Raw genomic sequence first — 23348 nt, 5'->3', positions numbered from 1 at the left:
GGCTAGTCTCGAAAACTGTGAGCCTAGTAATGTAGACAAACGGCGCGATTGGAATTTTAAAAGGGGTAACTATGAACTTCTTTATAAATTGGTATCGAAAGTCTCATGGCAAGAGGTATTTGGTGCCCCAGATGTTAATACGGCTACTTCCCATTTGGTAAACTTCCATTTGAGATGGGTACAGTCAAGTGCAAAAATAAAATACGAAACTGATGATAACATGACATACATTTTTTTAATATTCAAATCACAGTTACAGTAGTTGTACAAGTACATATTGAAAATCAGAAATAAAACAATAGTTATTTTGATTATTTTACGTAAATAAAGTAAAATAAACTTTCAAAAAAGAAAAATCACAGTTTAATTGGACTATTTCAACGACAAGTTATAATAATTTATTTTATAAAATAGTATCTACATGCAAATTCCACAATAAAATATAAACAACAATCACATATATTGGTATATGTTTCGGCGATTCCTTGATGGTATTGGAAAAATACGCAGAGTGGACTGTATAAATTATACGAGTATTGTAGTGAATACTGGCAATAGTACAGAGCTGTCGTTGCCGATGAGACTAACAAATGATAAGAAGGCGCGCGTGTCCACTTGCAATGGCGTCGATCAGCTGACTGGTTACGGAGCCGGCGCACCGCCGCTCGCCCGTCAAGCCCCTCGTCCCGCTCCGTCCCCGCGGCCGATGTCGGTCGCGAACGCGAACGATGCGAACTAAGGTCCATGTTGAATGGCTATTCAACATACTGCCCCGGTTGAAGTATCTTCAACAGAAGAGATGGGAAGAGCGCATATGGTGTTGAAAGCCCGCCGAATGACACCCTTACGCGTGCGGATGTCGGCGACCCTTGCGACGCCGTCTCTGCCTGGTAGCACATGAATGATGCGTCCTAGAAGCCACATTAAAGGGGGTGAGCTTTTGTCTTTAATGACGACAAGAGTGCCTTCCTTAAGCTCGCCTGAAGAACGGCGCCATTTGGTTCTCTCCTGAAGCCAAACGACGTACTCGTGAGAGAAACGAACCCAAAAATGCTGCTTCAGGTATTCGATTCGACGAAACCGTTGTAAGCTGGAGACGTTGATGCTCTGGATCTGTGGATGTGGCAGCATGATTAGCGATCGTCCAATAAGGAAGTGAGCAGGAGTCAAAGGAGTCAAGTCTGTAGGGTCATTGGATAAGGGAGTTAGCGGCCTCGAGTTTAAAACGGCTTCGATCTGTGTCAAGCATGTAGCCATCTCTTCAAACGTTAAGTTTGTTAAGCCCAAAATGCGTCTGAGATGGTGTTTAGTCGACTTGACCGCGGACTCCCATAATCCACCGAAATGTGGAGTGTACGCCGGTATAAAAGAGAATTTAATGCCTGGGTCAATATCCTTAAAGTTTAAGTCCTGTGCTAAGAGATCAGACAATTCATTGAAGGCACCTACAAAGGTTGTGCCATTATCGGAAAAAACATTACGTGGCTTCCCTCTGCGAGTAATGAAGCGATTCATGCTTGCTAAGAAAGCTTTCTTTGTAAGGTCTGATACAAGTTCCAGATGGACTGCCCTGGTAACTAAACACACAAATACACAAATAAAACATTTGATGAGTCTGCAACCTCTGCCCTTGCGGTCCGCTATCATGATAGGTCCAGCGTAATCTACCCCTGTATCTAAAAAAGGAAACTCTAAATGTAATCGCTGCTCTGGAAGGTCACCCATGATAGGTTGAACAGTACTAGCCTTTATCTTGCAAAATTTGATACATTGATGTGTGACCTTCTTAGCTAAATTTCTACCACCAATAGGATAATAATGATGGCGAATTGTCGCTAATAAAAGTTGAGGTCCTGCATGTAAAAGTCGAAGATGGTGGATGGATGTTAAATAGTGAAACACAAATAATATGAGAGCTAGATAAAAGAATTGGATGTTTTACGTTAAAGTCATAAAATGAGTTATTTAGTCTACCACCTACACGAATAAGCTTAGATGATTTATCTAGAAAGGGTGATAGAGATAAAAGTTTATTTTTTACTGGTAGTTGTTTACCTGCCAACAACAAGTGGTACTCTTCACGAAAGGACTCTTGTTGACTTAATCTAAGTAAGAAATGTAGGGAAGTAGTTAATTCTGTGCTAGCAAGTAGACCACCGTTTGTACATGTTTTTCTACATTTGTTTATAAATCGAAATACGAATGCTATTATACGTTGTAGCTTATTAAAGTTAGAGTATTTCTGTGCTATTGTTGAAAAATAATTATTATCGTTGTTGTTTGTGTCAATGTGATGAGAGACTGCTACTTCTATAGAGTCCGATGTAACATTCTGAGGAAATATAGGCCATAAAGACGACTCTTTCTGTAAAAACTGTGGGCTTGACCACCATAATGCAGATGACAATAGCTTGTCAGCCCTAAGTCCGCGCGAAACGAGATCTGCAGGGTTTTCGAGAGAAGAAACGTAGCGCCAAGAACAACCTGCGACAGTATCCTGAATCTCAGAAACGCGATGACGAACGAAGGCCTGTAATTGTGTTGGTGGCGCAGACAGCCAACCCAAGACAATGGTGGAGTCGCACCAAAATGTCGACTCCTGTATATTTACAGTCAGAGACTGACGAACCTTATGATAAAGCCGAGTACCTAACAAGGCTCCTGAAAGTTCCAATCTAGGAATGGTGGTTGGTTTGATGGGAGCCACCTTGCTTTTAGCGGTAAACAGGCGAACGCAAACCTCTCCATTTTCCTTGACGCTTCGAACATAAATGCATGCACCGTAAGCCTTTTCAGAAGCATCAGAGAAGATATGCAATTGCAAAGAAGATACTGAATCGCATGATACCCAACGGGGTATTTCAAAGTTGTTCAGAAGAGGTAAAGTGTTCTGAAAGGCACTCCAATCATGCTGAATATCTTCAGGTATAGGATCGTCCCAAGAGCATTTAGCTAACCAAAGCTGTTGCATGATTATTTTGGCACCGACGATGCAAGGGACGACCAACCCGAGGGGATCAAAAATCTGTGCGATTGTTGACAAAAGGAGAATGGGCACTCCTGGGCGGTCGGCGGCCATTAATGAAAGTAGTGTCAAATTAAAGTAATGATAACTAGGAACAACTTTTACTTAGAACGTTTCGCTGCAATCCTTTCAGGAAACAATATATTGACATGTAAATATAATGGAATTTCATAGAACAAATACAATTATTTTGTGTCTGTAATGCATTTAATGTTGTGTAATAACGTTACATCTTATAACGATTGCAATGCCATCAAAATGAACAATAATCGTAACTCGTATCTATCTATCATATGGTTCACCTAGTTTCAAAGTTGTTCAAGCCGCCCGAATGTTATCTTAGTTGACAACAACCGGGACCGACTTTTTACGTGCCTTCGGAAGCACGGAGAAACTCAGTTCAAATACCACAATGCGGTCACCCATCTATAGAATGACCGCGCCAACGGTTGCTTAACCAATAGATCGTTTACCGACAAGTGAGCGCAACTGGCTATGAACGCCTCGTTTTTAAGCTGAGCATTCAAGACAGAAAAGTCGTCTCAGTGAATATATTATAGAAGAGCAAGATTACTTGTTACGATATTTATATATTTACTTGTTAAGATTGTTCGAATATTAATAATGTCTACATTTGTATGCAATAATATAAATAGTACTTTTTATTTAATCTGCGAATATAAGCCAAAAATATGTTTTTATACTATTAAAAGTGCTCAAAAACAAAAATGTATTTTGTTCATCATATAAGTGCGTCGCGGCAATAAAACTTCTACATGGTGATTATAGGACCAAACTACATTAAAAAAACAAAAAATCTAGTTTGGCCGCGGATCGCCCAGGCTCCATACTATTTTGCCCATTCTCCTTTGACGTTTTGTGATTTTGTCTGAAACAGTCAAATTTATACGAAATGTAAATGTATCAGTCGAACACCTCCAATGAAGTCCAAGTGTTTTCGACATCTGATTACCATAGCTCAAATCTAAAAAATCTGAACCAGTCATATCATTGCATAACGCTTGTAAGACGTCATGTGAATTTGACTGCCACTTGCGAAGATTGAACTTTGCCGACTGTACAGCAGCAACGACTTGGCGACACTTGTTTATGGTCTCTGAAACGGATGAACCACCAGATAAGTAATCATCAACGTAAAAGTCATGTGCCAGACTAAATCGTATATCTGGATCAGAGCACTCCTTCGACAACTGAATCAAGCATCTGGTTGCTAAAAAGGGAGCCGATGCAGTACCGTACGTTACGGTGTTTAAAGTGTAGGTTCTCAGTTTATGCTTAGGATCTCTCTGCTCTCCAAAGAATCTGTTGTAGAGGTCTATGAACCTCACTAACTAATGTTTGTCGATACATTTTTTCGATGTCCGCACTAACCACAACTTTGTATTGACGAAAACGAAGCAATATCGACAACAAATCATCTTGCAAAGTTGGCCCGACCATTTGTATGTCATTAAATGATTTGCCCGATGTTGTTTTAGCCGAAGCATCGAATACAACACGAAGTTTCGTTGTAATGCTTGACTCCTTTAAGACACCATGATGTGGAAGAAAATAGGCATGATTCGAATTAAAAATTTGTTTGTTCACAACCGACATATGCCCTAAGTGTATGTACTCGTTCATGAAGTCTACATACATAGCTTTAAAATGAGAATCTCTGGCTAGACGACGCTCAAGAGATAAGAATCTTTGTTAAGCCATCATGTATGAGTCTCCAAGTACATCAGGAGACTCTTTTAAAGGAATGTTTACCACGAAGCGACAATCACGAACAGTAGTGTCAATAAAGAGTTGTTCGCAAGCTCGTTCCTCCGAAGTAAACTTATGTTTTGAATCTACAGAGTCTAACATCCAAAAACGAGTTAAGTCGGTTTGCAGGTTATCAATGTGCATGCATTGATGAGAAGATGAGTCAGATTTCTGAAAGACACCGGAAACAATCCAGCCTAGCTTTGACTCGAATAAGGAAGGTTTGTTTTTACCTAATGCGATACGATTCGCGCCTATGATACCCCAAAACACCTCCGCGCCGACTAAGATGTCGATCGAAGACGGAATGTAGTACTCAGGGTCGGCAAGACGAATGTTCGAAGGTATACTAATATTGCTTGTATCAATATATGTGTTCGGTATCGAGGACGATACTTTTGGTAAAACCAAGCATTCAATATTGATTTCATAATCACTATTGAATGATTTGAAAGAAACCGAGCAACCCTTGTAACAATAAGAAGATTGTTGATTAATACCTATTACCTGTGACTTGGCATTGTAGGTAGAAAGGTGAAGCTTACGTACAACATCTTCAGAAATAAGGTTCGCCGTACTTCCATTGTCAAGCAAGACTCGCGCCGTGTGAGGTTTGCCCTTGTGGTCCATCACTTGCACGAGCGCTGTGGATAGCAAGATAGCACGAGATGTACATCCATGATTGGCTGATAAAGCAAAGGTTTGCGAGTTAGAGTGGTTACTATCGGTATTGTCTACATGTAATAAAGTATTGTGTTTTTTTCTTACAATACTTGCAATGTCCTAGCTTGCATGAACCAACCTCATGACCAGGTCTCAAGCAATTATGACAGACATTGAAAGAATGGACCCTTTTAAGACGATCCTGGACTGAAAGTGACCTAAACTTATCACAGGAAAATACAAAATGATCCTGCTGACACATCGGACACGATTTAGACGTGTCAGTGTAGGAAAGAAAACTTTTGTTTGATTTAAAACTGTTATGTTTATTATTATTGTTACCTTCGCTCTTGAATTTTATAGATTTTGATTCTTCAAGAGTTTCCAATAAATCAGCCCTATTACTGAGAAAGTTAATAAAAATATTTAATGCTGGGGAGTCGCTTAAAGTGTTTCTATGCTCTTCCTACTCACGACTTGTTATAGGATCTAACTTGCTAGCCATTATATAAATTATTAAGGTGTCCCAATACTGTACAGGCTGATCAAGTGTTGCCAGAGCTCTAAGATTTTTATTTGTAGTGTCAATTATGTAGCGTAAACACTTACTTGACTCCCTACTTATTGTATTTACATTAAAAAAAAGCTTGTACATGATTGTTAATAAGCAATCTCTGGTTATCATACCTATCACAAAGTAACCTCCAGGCAGCGTCATAATTTTCTGATTTAAAGTCAAGGTTGTCAATGACAAGAGAGGCACTACCTTTTAAAGATGCACGTAGATAATGTAACTTATTAATTTGATCTATGCTGTCATTATTGTGAATAATTGAACAAAATGTGTCCCTGAACTCTAACCAGTCGTGATAGCTACCTGAAAACTTGGGTAAATCAATTTTGGGTAACCGAATGGAATTGTGTTTGTGTGTGTGAATAGTACCAGATACAACCTCGGACTCTGAATCTCCCAGGTGATGCTTGCGAGCACTGCTGATCAGCTGGCGCGCAGAGGCCACCAAGCCGTAACATTGCTTCTCAAACGCTTCACGTTCCGCAAATTGCTCGCTAGGGTCGTCCAACGCCTCTTCCAAATCACACTGTAACGCATCATATTTTTCGTATAAGCCCTCAAACAAATTAAGGCGATATTCAATTTCGATGATTTGCACATCACTCAACTTCTCACAGGACTCAGAAACGTTTAAATAATTAGAAAATTGCGTAAGCTTAGCTTTAATAGAAGCCCGTTTCTTAATTAAGCCTTTGGTATCAGACATGATGTAAGAGAAAAAGAAAAAAATAAAGTGAAAATAATTTAAATTAAGAAAATAAAAGCTTAATTAATGCAGCAATAAAAATAAAATTCTGCGCTAATGTAAAAGCAATTGTATGCAGGCAAAGATTGCTATTATAAAGACTTCAGGCGGTTTACTGCTTACTAAGTTGAGTAACGGTTTATTTCAATTAATAAGAAAACGATAAAATTTGAATTTAACCAATAACGGCTACAGATGATCGTTAAAAAAAAATGGCTGATGGTGATGACTGACTGAATGAACGAATGAAGAGATGAACACAAAACAACACAAATGGAGGTCGATCGAATAAAAAATGACTTGCAAATTATGATATGTGATGATTTGCAACTTCTACTAAATTAATTATGGAATAGTATAATGCATGATTATGAAACTAAAGGATGAATTAAATGATAGAATTAAAAGATGATGAGACAAAAGAAAGGAGTTGGAACGATCTCACGGTTTTTCTGCGCAAACCACTGCCGAATCCTGTGACGTGGAGATTCCTTCTGGATGATCTCAAGGCACGATGACACACTTCAGATGCGGTTCTGCCTGCTGCGAAGACGTTCCTGTCCCGTAGCCTCGACGTTTCGACTTCAACTTGAACGCCGTACAGCTTGCCAGTATTTTCTTCGGTCCAAAGTTCGAAGTATCCGGCTCGAAGGACCAATGTTTCGGCGATTCCTTGATGGTATTGGAATAATACGCAGAGTGGACTGTATAAATTATATTGTAGTGAATACTGGCAATAGTACAGAGCTGTCGTTGCCGATGAGACTAACAAATGATAAGAAGGCGCGCGTGTCCACTTGCAATGGCGTCGATCAGCTGACTGGTTACGGAGCCGGCGCACCCGCCGCTCGCCCGTCAAGCCCCTCGTCCCGCTCCGTCCCCGCGGCCGATGTCGGTCGCGAACGCGAACGATGCGAACGAAGGTCCATGTTGAATGGCTATTCAACAGTATATTAACGTAAACATACATATACTAGGTACACTGCAAAGATAAAAATCTTGATAAATAATTATAAAGTGATGCAAGCAATTTGTGATAATTTGTTCAAACAATTCTCCAATGATATTTTTCCGCTTTTGTAATCGCCGAGCAGATTGTTAATTCGTATATCATTTTGGATGGAATTTTTTCTTCGTTTTGATATAATGTTTCCATTATTATAAAAGCTAAAAAAAAATGTTATAATTAATATATGTATTTATCACATCTATCGCCTATCTAATACAGATTATTCAAAACGATAAACAAAAATACGTACCTTTTCAGGAGATTCTCATAATATTTACTATTGTCTGCTATCGTTTCGAAAAATAAAAGAATTGATGGCCTTTGTCCAATTTTGCTATTGAAACTCCAATTCCAAGATTCCATAAGGTTTGTCGTGCGGTGTCTTTGGGCGTAACGGCACCAAATGTTCACCATATCTTCATTTTCCAACCACTGATCCACGAAGTAATCATTGAATTTCGTTATAGCTTTTTCTTCAAAACTGTAACCAAATAAATTAGTTGAAGAAAAATCTAGATTTAGACACAAGAGACGTTCGTTTCAATATGTACTGCAAAATTTACCTTTGACTCATAACGTGTAGCCAGCCATCGTGTATATCCTCCCTGGGTAAATGTGCAAGAGCCATACATAGTTTGACGTGATTGTGAGATTCCTCATTTTGTAACAAGCCAAGAGATTTTGCCTTTCTTAATAGCGCTCTGCCAAAATGAACATAACACCCTTTGACAGTTATGGCTGGAAATGTCTTCTTTATTGCATTTCTTGGAGCTTTTTCGAAATCCAGGGTAATGACTTCTGCTTTCCACTCAGGTAAATGAAATTTTAGTTTGGAAAATAGCCTTTCATATGTAGTTTCTTCTTTATTTGTTAACACTGCGTAAAAAAATGGTACAATGTTTGTCCCAGTTTCTGTACTTCCTACGTCTCCGTGCACAACGTATAGTTGGAGAAACGGCTTTGCACAACATTTGAACGTTCCGTCCGCAAAGAAGTGACGGACGTCGTTTAAATGTGCAATTGCACTCTTTGAAGCGAAAACAATGATTCTATTTTCGCCTTCCATGTCATCAAATAATAAAATGTCTTTATAACGGTCAGGAACTACGATTTCTGTACAGTTATTGTGCTGGGATTTTGTGATGCCCAGTTGTCTGTTCCTGTATCTATACAAGCTGCTTTTTACTTTCTCAAACTTTGGTAATTGTTCTATAAAATCGTAACCTTTGTCCTTGAGTTTTTTAGTACATATCCTGAACGTAGCTGGAATTGGCTTCAGATCTTCACATATAACGTGTTTACAATTTTCGATGGCTTCTTTCACTTCATTTTTTTCAAAATTCGGCGTACAAGAATTGCAGTGAGCATTTTCTCTTAATACATGGCTCCTATTAGAATTCAAAGTTATACTTGCTGAACATCCATTTTTTCTATTTACACAGCGCCACCAACTTGAGTCCTTATTATTTTTTTGTCTATAATATTGATGTCCAGCGCGTAACAAAATTACACCACCTCGTGCACTATTAACAATTTTTAATTTCACTGTACCACTAGATCCCGCACCCGACATTGCAACGACATTGCACTATGCATAAAACGAGTCAACTGATAAGGTAAAACCCGTGAATAGATAAAATTTTCTACTACTATCTCTTTCACACCTTTTGTCTAAAACGATGGTAAGGACAATAGTTCCCTACCTGCGAACTCGGTGCTTTTGCGTCACGTGGTATTTTTTTTCAGAATTTCGTTTATCTTTGCTGCTCCTTGATAAACCGTACTTTTTGATGATCGAGATTTTATCTTAAGACTTTGGAACTTTTAAAAACTTTATATAAATTTGACATCGACTGTACCGTACAAAAATAACAATACTAACATGTATGAAGTAACGAAATGTTTACCAAACGCAACTTTTTGTTAGGTATAATTAGAGGTTTACCAAATGGGAAGTAGCCGTTAATACTGCCACAGATTGTTTTTACGAGATCATTTATAATATCTTCGATCAGAGTATTCGTAAGAAGAATAGACCTAATAAGCCCTGTCGGAGATATCCAGTTTGGTTTACTCCTGAAATAATAGAATGCATAAAATTAAAATTAAAATCACTCTAGCTTTATTTATCGAAATTTTATCAGTTTAATTGTTTTTATTTAAGTTTATTAATATATATAAGTATAAATTTATCACTTACTACAAGTAGTACATAGTATATGTAGTTTAAGTGTATAATTATACACCACCTGCCAGCTGACCACAAATCAAATTCTGCAAGTCACTACTACACCAGTAAGAAACACACTATGTCTCAATTAAGTGACATACAGACGACCCAGGCAAAACTTGAGGAATCATTCAGCAGGAGGATGGCAGAACTAGAAGCACAACTGCAAACTGGTGCTGCCAAGGACACGGTGGCCAAAGTCGCTGAGGAGTTCCGCACTTTCCGGGAGCTTATGTACGGTGTCCTTGGATTGCTCCGGCAACAAATCACCGAATGTGCCCGAATGGTTGACTCCATTGAAACCAGACACCGGAGAAAGGATCTTCTGTTCCTGGGGATCCCGGAGTCAGTTAAGGTCGACCAGCAGTACATAGTGTCGGCCATTCTCAACAGCAAGATGGGCCTGCCGGACATATCAACCGCCTCCATAAGAGTGTGCCACCGAATTGGAGCCTCTGGTGGTAAGCATCATCGTCCCGTCTTGGTGCGCTTCTCGAGTGCTGATACCCGGAACGCTGTTTGGCGTGCCAAGGCGAAGTTGCGTGGAACGTCTATGGCCGTAAAGGAGTTCCTGACGCGGACCCGCCAAATTGTTTTTGCCAAGGCACGCCAGCACTTCGGCATGAGAGACTGCTGGACCCAGGACGGCGTCATTGTGGTAAAAGTCGCCGACGGTAGCCGCCACAAGGTAATAACGACCGACGAGCTGAACGCGTTGACGGCCAAGCAACCAAAGAAGACCGATGTTTCTGGCTCCCATTCTTCCCAGACCGCTAGCGCAAGCACGGGCTCTGTGGCTAACTCCAAGACACGCAAGTTGTAACTGTGTTTGAGTGTTTAAGTGCTGACTGTGTCAATTGTGAAACGGTGCCGAGCTGTACGGTATAGTATTTGCTTACGATCCGTATGTTGCGTAACTTATAGCTTGGAACTGATTTCATGTATACCCTCATCATAATTGTTTTGGTTTAGGCACACACGTAATGTTTCTTACACTCACATTTTGACACATGACAATGACGGGCTCGAATGGTTGCCAGTTGTCAAAGTGACAGCGTTTGACTTTTAACTGTTCGTTCAGAAACGTGTGTCTGGATGTGAGATTTTGATTACTGTATTTTTTTTTTTCTTTTCTTTTCTCTTGAATGTTTGTTTAATTTTTTCTTCCAATGTTAGCTGGCGGGTGGTGCAGAGATGCAATTTGCACCGTATTTTTTCACTTTTTTTCATTATTATAATTATTTAAAGATATTTATTTAATATATTATATAATATTTATTATTATTTTACTATGTATGATGATGATGCTTTTGTTTCTGCTGACGAATTTAGTGTATCCTCGAGCGATAGCTTTTGCTCCACGAAAGGCACGCTTGGCGACTTTGTGCGAGGGACTTTTGATTGCTCTACGAATAATCTGTTGAACGTCTGTCACATAAATGCGCAAAGCGTCCCTAGCCACTATAGTGACCTGCAGGAGGCATTCGCTGATGCTGACGTTCATGCCATCCTGATTTCAGAGACGTGGCTCAAACCTCACCTACCCTCAACTTCTTACTCGCTCCCTGGATTTACTCTCATCCGTAATGATCGGATAGACAGGAGAGGGGGTGGTGTCGCTATCTACCTCAGAAGTGACTTCCCTTACCAAATTCTAACTTCTTCTTGTCCCAACTACTCTGCTTCGGCCGAATTTCTTTTCCTGGAGGTTTGGGTCAAAGGAGCAAAAATCCTCCTTGGCGTAATATACTGTCCCCCATCCATCGATTATTTCTCCAGTATTGAATTAGTGCTGGAATCTTTAGGGTCCAATTACATACATCACATCATCATGGGCGATCTTAATACCGATCTCCTTTCCTCTGGCTCACCCCGTTCCTGTAAACTCCTAGACATCATTGAGTCCGCCAGTCTACACATTCTTCCGCTGAATGCCACTCATCACAATATCGATGGCGATGATACCTGGTTGGACTTAATGATGATATCTACTCCCGCCCTTGTCTCCTTTTCTGGTCAATACCCTGCTCCCGGTTTTTCTCATCACGACCTTATATACCTATCCTACATCCTCAAACCTCCCAAACCCCATCCTAAGGTTCTGTTTAGGCGCTGTTTTGGGCGCATGGACAAAGCTAAATTGTGTGCGGATGCTGCTAACATCGAGTGGGAGCAGCTAAAGTCAGCCCCTACGATTGAAGATAAAATCGCAATTTTTAACACTGCTGTCACTAGGCTGTTTGACGTCCACGCGCCAGTCAGAAGGGTGAGACGTAAACGACCGCCTGCTCCCTGGATGACTGAGGGAGTTCGCATTGCCATGCGGCGTAGGGATAGGGCATTCGCAAAGTTCCGCAGAGACCGCTGTGACGACAACTGGGTTCAGTTCAAAGTTGCAAGGAACAGATGCAATCAGATGGTACGCAACGCTAAACGCCGACACATTCTCAGTAATCTTTCTTCCTCTTCCCCAGCCGATATCTGGAGGTTCCTAGGGACCCTAGGTATCGGCAAACAACGAAGTAACGTTCCAGACTGCACGGTTGGTTTGGATGACATTAATCTCCATTTTGCTTCCACAGTACCTCTTGATCACCAAACCACGTGCAACACTGTCCGTTTCGTAAATAATTTACCCCGACCCAACTTTGATCCCTTCTGTTTTGCTCCAGTAACACCGGAAGATATTAAAAAGGTAATCCTGTCTATTAAGTCCAATGCAGTAGGCGCTGACGATGTCAGTCGGCATATGATCGTCACGGCATTGGATCACCTGCTCCCCGCCATTTCCCATATCATAAATTTCTCACTCACCTCTGGTTCTTTTCCTTCTTTGTGGCGCAAAGCCTACATTATCCCGTTACCTAAAATCCCAAATCCTTCGAGCCCAGCCCACTTCCGACCCATATCAATTCTCCCTTTCCTCTCCAAAGTGCTTGAGGCCTGTGTGCACAAGCAATTAACACAGTTTGTGTTAAACAACAACTTGCTTAACCCACTTCAATCCGGGTTCCGACCAGGTCACAGCACTACATCCGCACTCCTTAAAGTGACTGGCGATATAAGGGCGGGCATGGAAGATACTAAAGTAACCGTGGTGGCTTTGGTTGATTTCTCGAACGCCTTCAATACCGTCAGTCATGATATCCTTCTTTCCATCCTTTCTCACCTTAACATATCTTCTGGTGCACTAAATTGGTTTTCCTCATATCTCAAAGGACGCCAACAGTCGGTTCACATCGGTGACTTATCATCGAGCTGGCGTGAACTCGATTCTGGCGTCCCACAAGGCGGCATCCTCTCTCCTTTATTGTTCTCTTTTTTCATTAATCCTCTAACCGATAATCTTCAGGGTGCGTATCATCTGTACGCTGATGACTTGCAACTCTACGCGCAAGGAACAGTGGATTGTATAGCGTCAGTTGTCGGCATGATTAACAGTGACCTTCAGCACATTGAGTATTGGTCTAGGCAGTTCGGTTTAGCTGTTAACCCTGACAAATGTGAGGCTATAGTCGTAGGCAGTAATCGCAGCATCAGTAGGCTAGGTCAGGTATCAGTACCACCGGTCGTATTTAATGGCTCCATCATCGAACTGACCCCTACTGTGAAAGACCTGGGCCTTTACTTGGACTCAACTTTGAGCTGGAGAGCTCAAGTATCTAACGTCTGCAAGAGGGTCACTGGTATACTGCGGGCTCTGTATCGTCTCAAAAACTTTTTGCCATCCACGACTAAAGCAATGCTTGTGCAGACCTTAATTTTTCCACTGATCGACTATGGTGATGTATGTTACTTCGACCTGAATGCAGATCTCCTCAACAAACTTGATCGCCTTCTCAACAACTGCATTCGATTCATCTTCAACCTCCGCAAGTATGATCATATATCTACTTATCGCTCCCAGCTTAGGTGGCTGCCTATTCGTGAGCGCCGTAATTTACGTGCACTCACGACTCTCTTCTCTTTTCTCACTTCTTCTACTCCCCCAGCCTACCTAACTCCCTACTTTCAATATCTGTGTGATAATCACAACCGTAACCTTCGTTCCTCTAATAATCTTCTTCTTCTCTGTCCATCACACACTTCTGGGTTTGTCAACTCTTCTTTTCCTGTCCAATCTGTCTTATTATGGAACGCGCTCCCTCTTGAAATCAGGATGTCCACTAACCGTCTTACGTTTAAGAGCAAAGTTCGGGATCTCTTGCTAAAACAAGTTGCAGAATCGTCACACTTATCTTAGTTTGTATTTATGAAGTATTGTATGTATATATTATAAGTATTATATTTAGTTTATTATATGTCTTTAATATAATCTATTTATATAATATATTGAATTATTCGTATTTAATATTTTATAAATGTAAATAATTATGTATGTATATACTCATCTATATTTATGTAGTAACATGACCACATTGTTATTTATTTGTAAACCTTTTTCTCAACTAAATTTTCCTCCTTTATAATTTAAACACCTACTTCATTTAATCTCTGCATCACCCCAAGGTAGACTGGCAGAAAATGCCTGTGGCATTAAGTCCGCCTTTATACAAATTGTATAAGAAGTTTAAATAAATAAAAGCTAAGCTTCATCGTAGATGGAAAATGTCTAAAAATCATGCTGATTACATGGAATTCTCTATCTTGAGATCAGATAAAGCAGCAAATATCTCTTGCATATGATGAATACATAAAAAATATTCAAGAGAAATTACGAATGCAGCCGAACATTTTTTGGCAACATATTACCAGTTTAAAGTCTAGAGGTGGGTTTGAACCCCGTGTGACTTATGATGGAGAGAAACACACTGGTTCTAAAGCTGCGCAAGCTTTCTCTGATTATTTTTCAAGCGTCTTTGTGCCGGATATTCCTACCTTAGATTGCAATAATCTTTCTCACAATAAACAAGTTAACTCGGTTAATTTGGTACATGTTAATGAAATAAATAGCATTGAAGTAGAGTCCGCCATTAATAAATTAAAACCCAATAGTGCCATTGGACCGGATAACATTCCCACATATATTATTAAAGGCTGTAAAAATTGCTTAACATCCCCTCTTTTACATATATTTAATATGTCACTATCTACCGGTATTTATCCGCAGCGCTAGAAAATCACACGCGTCCAGCCTATTCCTAAGACTAGTGATAACACAAAAGTTGAAAATTACCGACCCATTGCAGTTCTCTCAGCATTTCCTAAATTATTTGAAACCATTCTACATTCGCGTATTTCTTCTCAATTGCAACCATATCTCTGCGATTCTCAGCACGGCTTTCGAAACAACCGATCTGTTAACACTAACCTCTTAACGCTAGTAGACCTAATTTCAGAACATCTAGATACAGGGATTTAAGTTGACGTCCTGTACTTAGACTTTAAAAAGGCCTTTGACCGCGTAGATAATGACGTGTTGTTTAATAGTGATGCCCAACTATCGATAGTTATACTATCGATAGTTGACCTTGGTAATCAGTTAGAATATCGAAAGGGCTATCGATAGTATCGATACTATCGATAGTATCGATAGCTCAAAATGTGGTAATACTATTGACAACTTGCAATAGTATCGATACTATCGATAATATTAAGCTTTAATCGTCACTATGCTACCGATACTATCGATAGTATCGATAGTATTTTCACCCTTGACAACTTTACTATCGATACTATGACATTATCGATAGTTTTGGACTATCGATAGTTGAATAAATTTCGATAGTATTGATTAAGGTTTAATAGGAATATAACATAAGAGAAGGAGTTACGCAAGATCCACTGAAGAACGTTTGTATTTTGTGTTTTTGTTGTTGGTGTTGTTGCCTTGTGCCCTTTGAAAAATACCAACGAAAATGAATTCGAAGATCCAGTTAAACAAAAGTAAGTATTCAATAATTTAAATAAACGAATTGATTGATTTTGCAATATTCTGGTTACGTGGTACTCATTCTTAGCTAACAATTTAGGAAATTAGGGTGTACCCAAATGCAAATAAATAATGGATACTAATTATTTCTATTTAGGTTGGGCACGACTAGGGAATGCAATCCCGACTCGAGATCGTCAACTCGAGATCCCTCGCGATCAGAAATATCAATCCCGCGGGATCCCGAGATTTTCGGGATCCCGTCTAGTTAGTAAAAATAATACAATTCGAACGGCTTGTTTAATGTAATATGTGTGTGATAGTGTGGTGAATGCAATAAATTATTATTTGAAAGAAAATAAAAGCTTTTATTTTTCAATATTACTAACAACGTAACATAATTAACAGGTGTAATAACATGAACATAATCAAAAAAGTAGGTGTAGCTCCAGGAGATCAAAATAAAAAGTAATCACATGGCATTTTGAAAGTAGCCTCTTAAAATACAAAGTGTATCAATAGTACGAGCTTCTAATCGGCATCTTAAGTCTATTGCAATGTAGCCAACTGCTGAAAATGCCCTCTCCGACAATCCCGAACGGGATCTCGTCATATTTTGCTTCGGGATTGATCCCGAAAAAATACACGGGATCTCGCGAGATCGGGATCCCGCGAGATCGGGATTGCATTCACTAGGCACGACTGTGCGTGTGTTGTGTATTTGTGTAGGCTTATTTATATGCTATAATTTTATTAAAAATAAAGTTTCAGTTACCATAATCATGAAATCTTACATACTTAAAATTGAATTAAGTTGCTATATTTTTAATTCTTAACACATAATAAAATTAAGTATAATGACGACGAATTTTTTAGTAAAAGAGGAAATCTAGCGCTTGATGGCCGCTGCAAAACACGCTCGCATCGCTCGCTCGTAGGTTATGGTCACTGTTCTAACCTAACCCAAATTTAAATATTGCTTTGTCAATATAAATTTTGTTATATATATATTATAGAAACCAATGATTATGGCAACTGATTCTATGGTAAAAATAAAATTAATGACAAAGAAGTTGACAAGACGCCCTCCTAAATGGTAATTTATTTAATCGTAATAGTATAATTATGTACTTATTTGTTTTACTGCAGATAATCAAAAAGGATTCAATGATGACTATCCGGAATGCAGTCAATCAATATTACAAAACATTCCATTGAAAAGGAAATTGGAAGATTCACGTACTTGTCTAGACACAGAATCAACAGACAGTAGTCTTGATGAAATTACTGATTCTGATAAACATGTTGCAAAGAAAATAAATATAAACAAATTGTTAATGGCACAAAATAATGAAACCAAAATGAGTGCTGAACGTTGTGCCGCCAAAAAATATTTTAACGCATTATTTGCAAAAGATTTAAGGAGCGAACTAAATACGGAAAACGAACTACCTCCAATCTACGCCCAGTTCGAGCATGATTTGGGTGTAATGCTGGCTTTTAGACTCAGAAATGTGCCAGCAAACAGGCGATTGGAATGCTACGAAAAATTAATTGGCACAATACGACAGTATGAAGATGGTGAAAAAACAAACAAAGATGAAGACCAAATTATTTTTATTGATTAACTAATAGGTAGAAATAAATACATTCAGATGTGCGAGTATAGGCTGTGATTAAGATTTTTTTATTTACGAATTAAGTAACAATATTTATAATTGTGGTATATATGATTATTGGTTATGTTAATGAATGTTTTGGCTACATGTCAACTCTTATTAACAAATTTTTGAAATATCACACAAACATTTAGGACACGCCTGGCGTGTTCGAGGCGTGGCTATAGAAATTAACAAGGACACGCTAGGTGTGTCGGCGGCTCCTGAACGTGTTAATTTCAAGAAATTACAGAGGTTTAAAAATATTCCTATCGAGTACTTTGAAAAGTTTATGTTTCAAAACAGTAAACGTGTATCTTTAAATTAATAAATGTGAAACATATTTATCATATTCTGTAAATTTTATCAGACGTAAGTACGTAACGCGTTAACCGTCAACGTACGAACATCGAACAAGAACATTTGGTTCAAATGTATGAAAGTGTGTTGACTCATCGATGGACTCCGAACATACGCTCATACATTTTAACCAATGTTCGTGTTCGATGTTCGTACGTGCTTATGCGGCTTTATGTGTTCTTTTTATAATTTCAAGGGAAATAATAAAAAAAGTGTAAATAAGCCGAAACTAAAATTATTATACTTTGATTACTAGGACTGGAAACAATGCACAACGATTCGTCTGAAGTTTTTGAATAATATACACAAGCTTGGGAGGAAAGTAATTCATTAGCTGATAATGTCCCTAGTTATAAGGTACCGCAGACGATGAAGATGGTTTAGAATTCTTGTCAAACTACAGAAAGTCCCACCGAAGGCGTTAAAAAATTGGAGGCTGCTAACAAGGCTTTTGGTATCTTCGTTGTATTTGTGCCAATTTTAAAAAGGCGTTATGTTATGGATGAGATTATAAAACTAATTGAACGTAATTCGAAATAACGTGGATTATTAGATTTAGATGGAAAATAAAAACAATAAGACTGATTGAAATAAACATTTATTTGAAATTAACATAAGAACATTCTTAACAATTACTTTAATGTTTTTTATCAATAGTGAAGTAAATACATGATAATTAAGTATTCAAAATGTTTTTGTTTTGTTTAATAAAAAGCAATTCGTTTATATGATTTTCCCCTAAACGACTGCGACGGTCATTTATGATTTGACCAGCCTTGGAAAAAATTCTTTCGGCTGGCACCGATGTCCCAGGAATGCACAAATACCTTAAAGCAATATGCTTTAAATCACTTTGACTGTAAGCCCAGTACTCTATTGGATATTCTGTTTGGGCTATGATGGGTTTTTCCACATATTGTCTAATATCTATAATTGCATTTGATGTAGCAGTTCCACTAGCGGGTGAAGGAACATGAAGAAAGGATAGCAGACTACTAAGTTTAGATTTTTTTGCCGGTATTTCAGTTTCTTCTGCATTTTCAGTAGATTCCGATGTCATTGAGGTTCCGTTTAGTAAATACGTAGAATATTCTTTTTGTACATAATTTATCGCCCTTTCTATTTCAGTGTCAGTTTTAAACCCGAGGGTTTTAAAATGTGGATTCAAAAGTGTTTGAAATTATACATGGTGTTCTATTTTCATAACATTTTAGCCTTTTTATGATTGTAATTTTAAAGTTTCCAATATGGCTTTGCCTGAATTTGACATCTGTTGCCTTTCTTGCTCTGCGATATTTAACAGCATTCCTTTTATAAGAGGAATGATTAAGGATATGGTAACATATTCTTCTCCCGATATTGATTCTGTAGCAGTCTCTATTGGCTCAAAAATAATTTCAATTTCTTTCAACAATAAATACTCTGTAGCAGTAAGATTGGGCGGTGAATGCGGGTTCTGACTAATAGCCAGAGTAAGCTCGTCTTTTACTTCCGTAATTCTTCTGAACATTTTCAATACGCTGTTCCAACGAGTCTCAACATTTTGTATTAATTTTAACTCCTTTTTTTTAAGATCTCTTTGAATAATTTTTAATTGATCTGAGGCTTTAGTACTTCTTTTATAATAGCTCACAATTGCAGTACATTTTCCAACTAATTCTTTTAATTCGTGCGATTCACAGATAACGTCTTTCATCACCAAATTTAAGCTGTGCGCGAAACAAGGCAAATGGCGTAATTTTAAGTTATCGGCCACTTTTATCATTACAGCCGCATTGTCGGTAACAAATGCTACTACTTTGTTGCTACAATGCCACTCTGCCAAAATTGATGTGATAACCTAAAACGTATCATAGTTACACATTCATATAATAAACAATATTTTTTTGTATACTTCAAAAGCTGATATCAGCCACATATGGTTAGACTGAAAAGCTGACCCCAACGTACCATTGTGTTTATTCTTTTATTCCGGTAATCTACAATCAATAACTACCTACTTATTCACAATTTCAAACCTGCTCTTTTAAACACCGCATACACTTAAATAATGTACAATTATTTTCATGTGATATAATTAATTTAATAAATTAAAAATAAGGGGGAGCAGGTGGAGATGGCATTTCAGCACACTATTATTCGAATATATCAGTAATTTGGACTTACCTCTGATATGTTTGCAGCATCATGAAAACCTTCAAGGACTTTTGCTGCTAATAACACACAATGTAATCTGTTATTCATAATAAAATGGCACGTCAGTGCAAGAACACATTGGTTATTTTTGGATGTCCATGTGTCGGTTGTTATTGCGATGTTTTTAATTTTTCCAAGAATTTCTTGTAATTTCAGCTTCATTTTACAATATAGATTTGGCAACATTTTCGTTCTTCCGGGCATTTTATATTTAGAGTCTAGGCCAGCAACAAATTCTATCAAGCCTTTATGTTCCGCCATTTGAAGCGGTTCCATATCCACAGCAATCATTTTTATAAACAAACTATCTAACATTTTTTTTCTTGAGGAATTTTGGTTGTAAGTACACACAGTATTTTTACTTACTCCCTCATCTTTCTCATCATCTTTCGACGTGTCATCTTGCGAAGATGATGCAGTTGTTACTAACACTTCTGCATGTTTTCTGATCATGCGATCCCTCATGTTGGACGTGTTATTGCTATATTTGAATTCACGCTGGCATAATTTGCAAATAACTTTGTTTGCACTTTCTCTGCTAAAATATGTCCACATAGACGATTTTTTTTTACCAGAAAATTGTGGTGAAATGGCAACGTCGATTTGGCTTTCCATTTTTGCAATACTTTCGATTAAACAGAAACACTCTCACATAACAATATTAGGTACTTTTAGCGTTCTAATTTAATTCTACATCTACCCACAAACAAAGAAATCAAAGCATATCACTATATTGCCTATATCAAAATTTACAAAACTACTATTACACAAAGGAGCGTTACTCCTCCTTCTCATTTGTTATATTGCTATTAAACCTTAATCAATACTATCGAATATTATTTAACTATCGATAGTCTAAAACTATCAATAGTATCGATACTATCGATAGTATCGATAGTAAAGTTGTCAAGGGCGAAAATACTATCGATACTATCGACAGTATCGGTAGCATAGTGACGATTAAAGCTTTATATTATCGATAGTATCGATACTATTGCAAGTTGTCAATAGTATTACCACATTTTGTGCTATCGATACTATCGATAGTCCTATCGATATTCCCACTATTGCCACACTATCGATAGCTATCGATAGTCTATCGATATTTGCCTATCGAGCGGCATCACTATTGTTAAATAAACTATATAAAGTCGGTTTCTACAATAACCTCTTAACGTTTTTCGCCTTCGTTACCTGAGTGATCGCCAACAATACATACATACGTCATGGATGCTTCGAATCGCCTTCGTATCACACTAGGTCTGGCCTGACTCAAGGCTCGATATTAGGACCTTTATTATTTGGGATAATGGTTAACGACCTTGAATCAGTATTAAAACACTCCAAAGCTTTGCTGTATGCTGACGACCTCAAATTAATATACGGCGTAGAAACAAATGCAGATACGCATACACTGCAAGAAAACCTCAATTATGTGTATCGATGGAGCATTGATAACAAACTACTCTTTAACACCTCAAAATGCTGTGTTATGTCCTTTACTCGCTAACCAAACGCTCGTCATGCCATTTACCTTCTAGGTACGGAACCAATTAGTCGAGTTACTACCATCAAGGATCTAGGGGTAATTTTCGACACCCGTCTTACTTTCCATGATCACATAAGATCACTAGCTGTTCAATCATTTCGTAGACTTGGATTTGTCATCAGAAACATGCGAGAGTTTGACTATCTGTTAGCAATCAAATTAGTATATATGGCGTTAGTAAGAAGCAAGCTCGAAGCTGCATCTATTATTTGAAACCCTCATGAATGTACTTACGCCTTACTTCTTGAGAGAGTTCAGAAAGCATTTCTCATTTCTGATTTCTTTATAAAAAAATGTTTACATATTATTCTTTTCTATACCCCACAAAATTTTTACTGGGCACGTTAAACTTTAACTCTCTTGAAGTAAGGCGTAACTACTTTCTGCTAACATTTGTGTGTAAAATTCTTCGCGGTGAATGCGACTGTTCCGAACTAGTTACTCAGGTCGTGAGACTATTTACTCCCATTGTGCCTTATATGCAGCTTAGACCTCGCAAACATCCGTTACTAGCTGTACCTCCAGCACGCACAGTGTCACATGCCAATTTTCCACTAGTGCGTGCTCTGACAATGCTCAAAGCTATTCTGACTTCAGCACCAGAGTGCGACCTGTTTGCTTCAGAATGGCTGACTGTATGTCGCCAATGTTTGAGATTTTGTGAGCAAATAGATACCTAACTTTGTATTCATTTATTTACTTTATAATTGTTAATGTTACTGTGATTTTTGGTAGATATTATTTTGTTCTTATATGTTTTAATTTTTATTATAACATGTATTTAAACTTTTTTTTATGCATTAAGTGTATATTTTTACTTATTTTTAAATTGTAATTAACAGTTGAATAACCTTGAATGAACAACGAATTGGGTGTTCTGTAATGTTGTTCATGACTAAATAAATAAATAAATTCGCTTAAAAGGGAACATAGTATAGGTCTGGGTTTATTAGCAGCTTTTGGCTTTCCTAAGCGGTTTAGTTTTTTTACTTCATTTTCTTCTAAATTTATGCTTAAGTCCCTCTTAAAGTTTTCCTTTATTTTCGTAAACAGCTGTTGAGTTTTGCCCTTCTTCCACTCCATTAATAATTAAATTTTTGCTTTTCTTTTCCCTTTTTAAATATTCTATCTCCTTCTGAAGTTCGCCGATTTCTCCTTTTAGTTTTTCATTTTCTGCCTTGATAGGCAATAGTTTTTCTTCCATCTGTTCCATTATACTTTTTGTAAGGTTTTCTGTCAATTCTATTGTCTGATTTTTCATTTCAGTTTTCAATTTTTCAAATAATATTTCAAACTGTCCTTCCATAATGTCAGTAGTTGTTCTGTGAAACGGAACTTTTAGGTTTTCTTATTGTGGCAACACTGTAGATGATACCGACCGAACCGGATGACAGTTAGATTATCAATGACATTACGCTAACATTAGGCTGACATAAGACTGACAGTTGAAGTCACTTACAGTTCAATGGAATGTGAAAATGGTGGTTAATAAATGTTCTAACCGTGTTTGTTGTAGATCTTCTACTTCACTTTACTGGATGGATGTTGCGAGAATTCGACGGACGGTTGTCCCCGGATCTGCTGCGGCACTTGTAGTTTTGTTTTTAATGGTGTTATTATTAGTATTTTGCGTATAACTTTTTTAAATCTTTGATTTTCGAGTGGTGCAGTTACAACGACGTTAGCACTTTGACAGC

The 23348-nt window shown here is 38.0% G+C and overlaps 1 protein-coding gene and 1 pseudogene across 1 annotated transcript; both read right to left on the bottom strand.

Moving 5' to 3' along the window:
- LOC142985741 (uncharacterized) overlaps window positions 1-22957 on the bottom strand; it is a 28193-nt pseudogene extending 5236 nt beyond the window's left edge.
- Window positions 656-7010, bottom strand: LOC142986031 (uncharacterized). The gene is made up of 2 exons (XM_076134262.1): window positions 6419-7010; window positions 656-1090 (listed from the first exon to the last, which is right to left on the bottom strand). The coding sequence occupies exons 1-2, from the start codon at window positions 6736-6738 to the stop codon at window positions 760-762; spliced, it is 651 nt and encodes a 216-aa protein (XP_075990377.1). The 5' UTR covers window positions 6739-7010; the 3' UTR covers window positions 656-759.
- Window positions 22958-23348: the final 391 nt, after the last annotated feature.

Source organism: Anticarsia gemmatalis, chromosome W (genome assembly GCF_050436995.1).
Source record: "Anticarsia gemmatalis isolate Benzon Research Colony breed Stoneville strain chromosome W, ilAntGemm2 primary, whole genome shotgun sequence".
Lineage (NCBI taxonomy): Eukaryota > Metazoa > Arthropoda > Insecta > Lepidoptera > Erebidae > Anticarsia > Anticarsia gemmatalis.
This window is presented reverse-complemented; position numbering and strand designations above follow the sequence as displayed.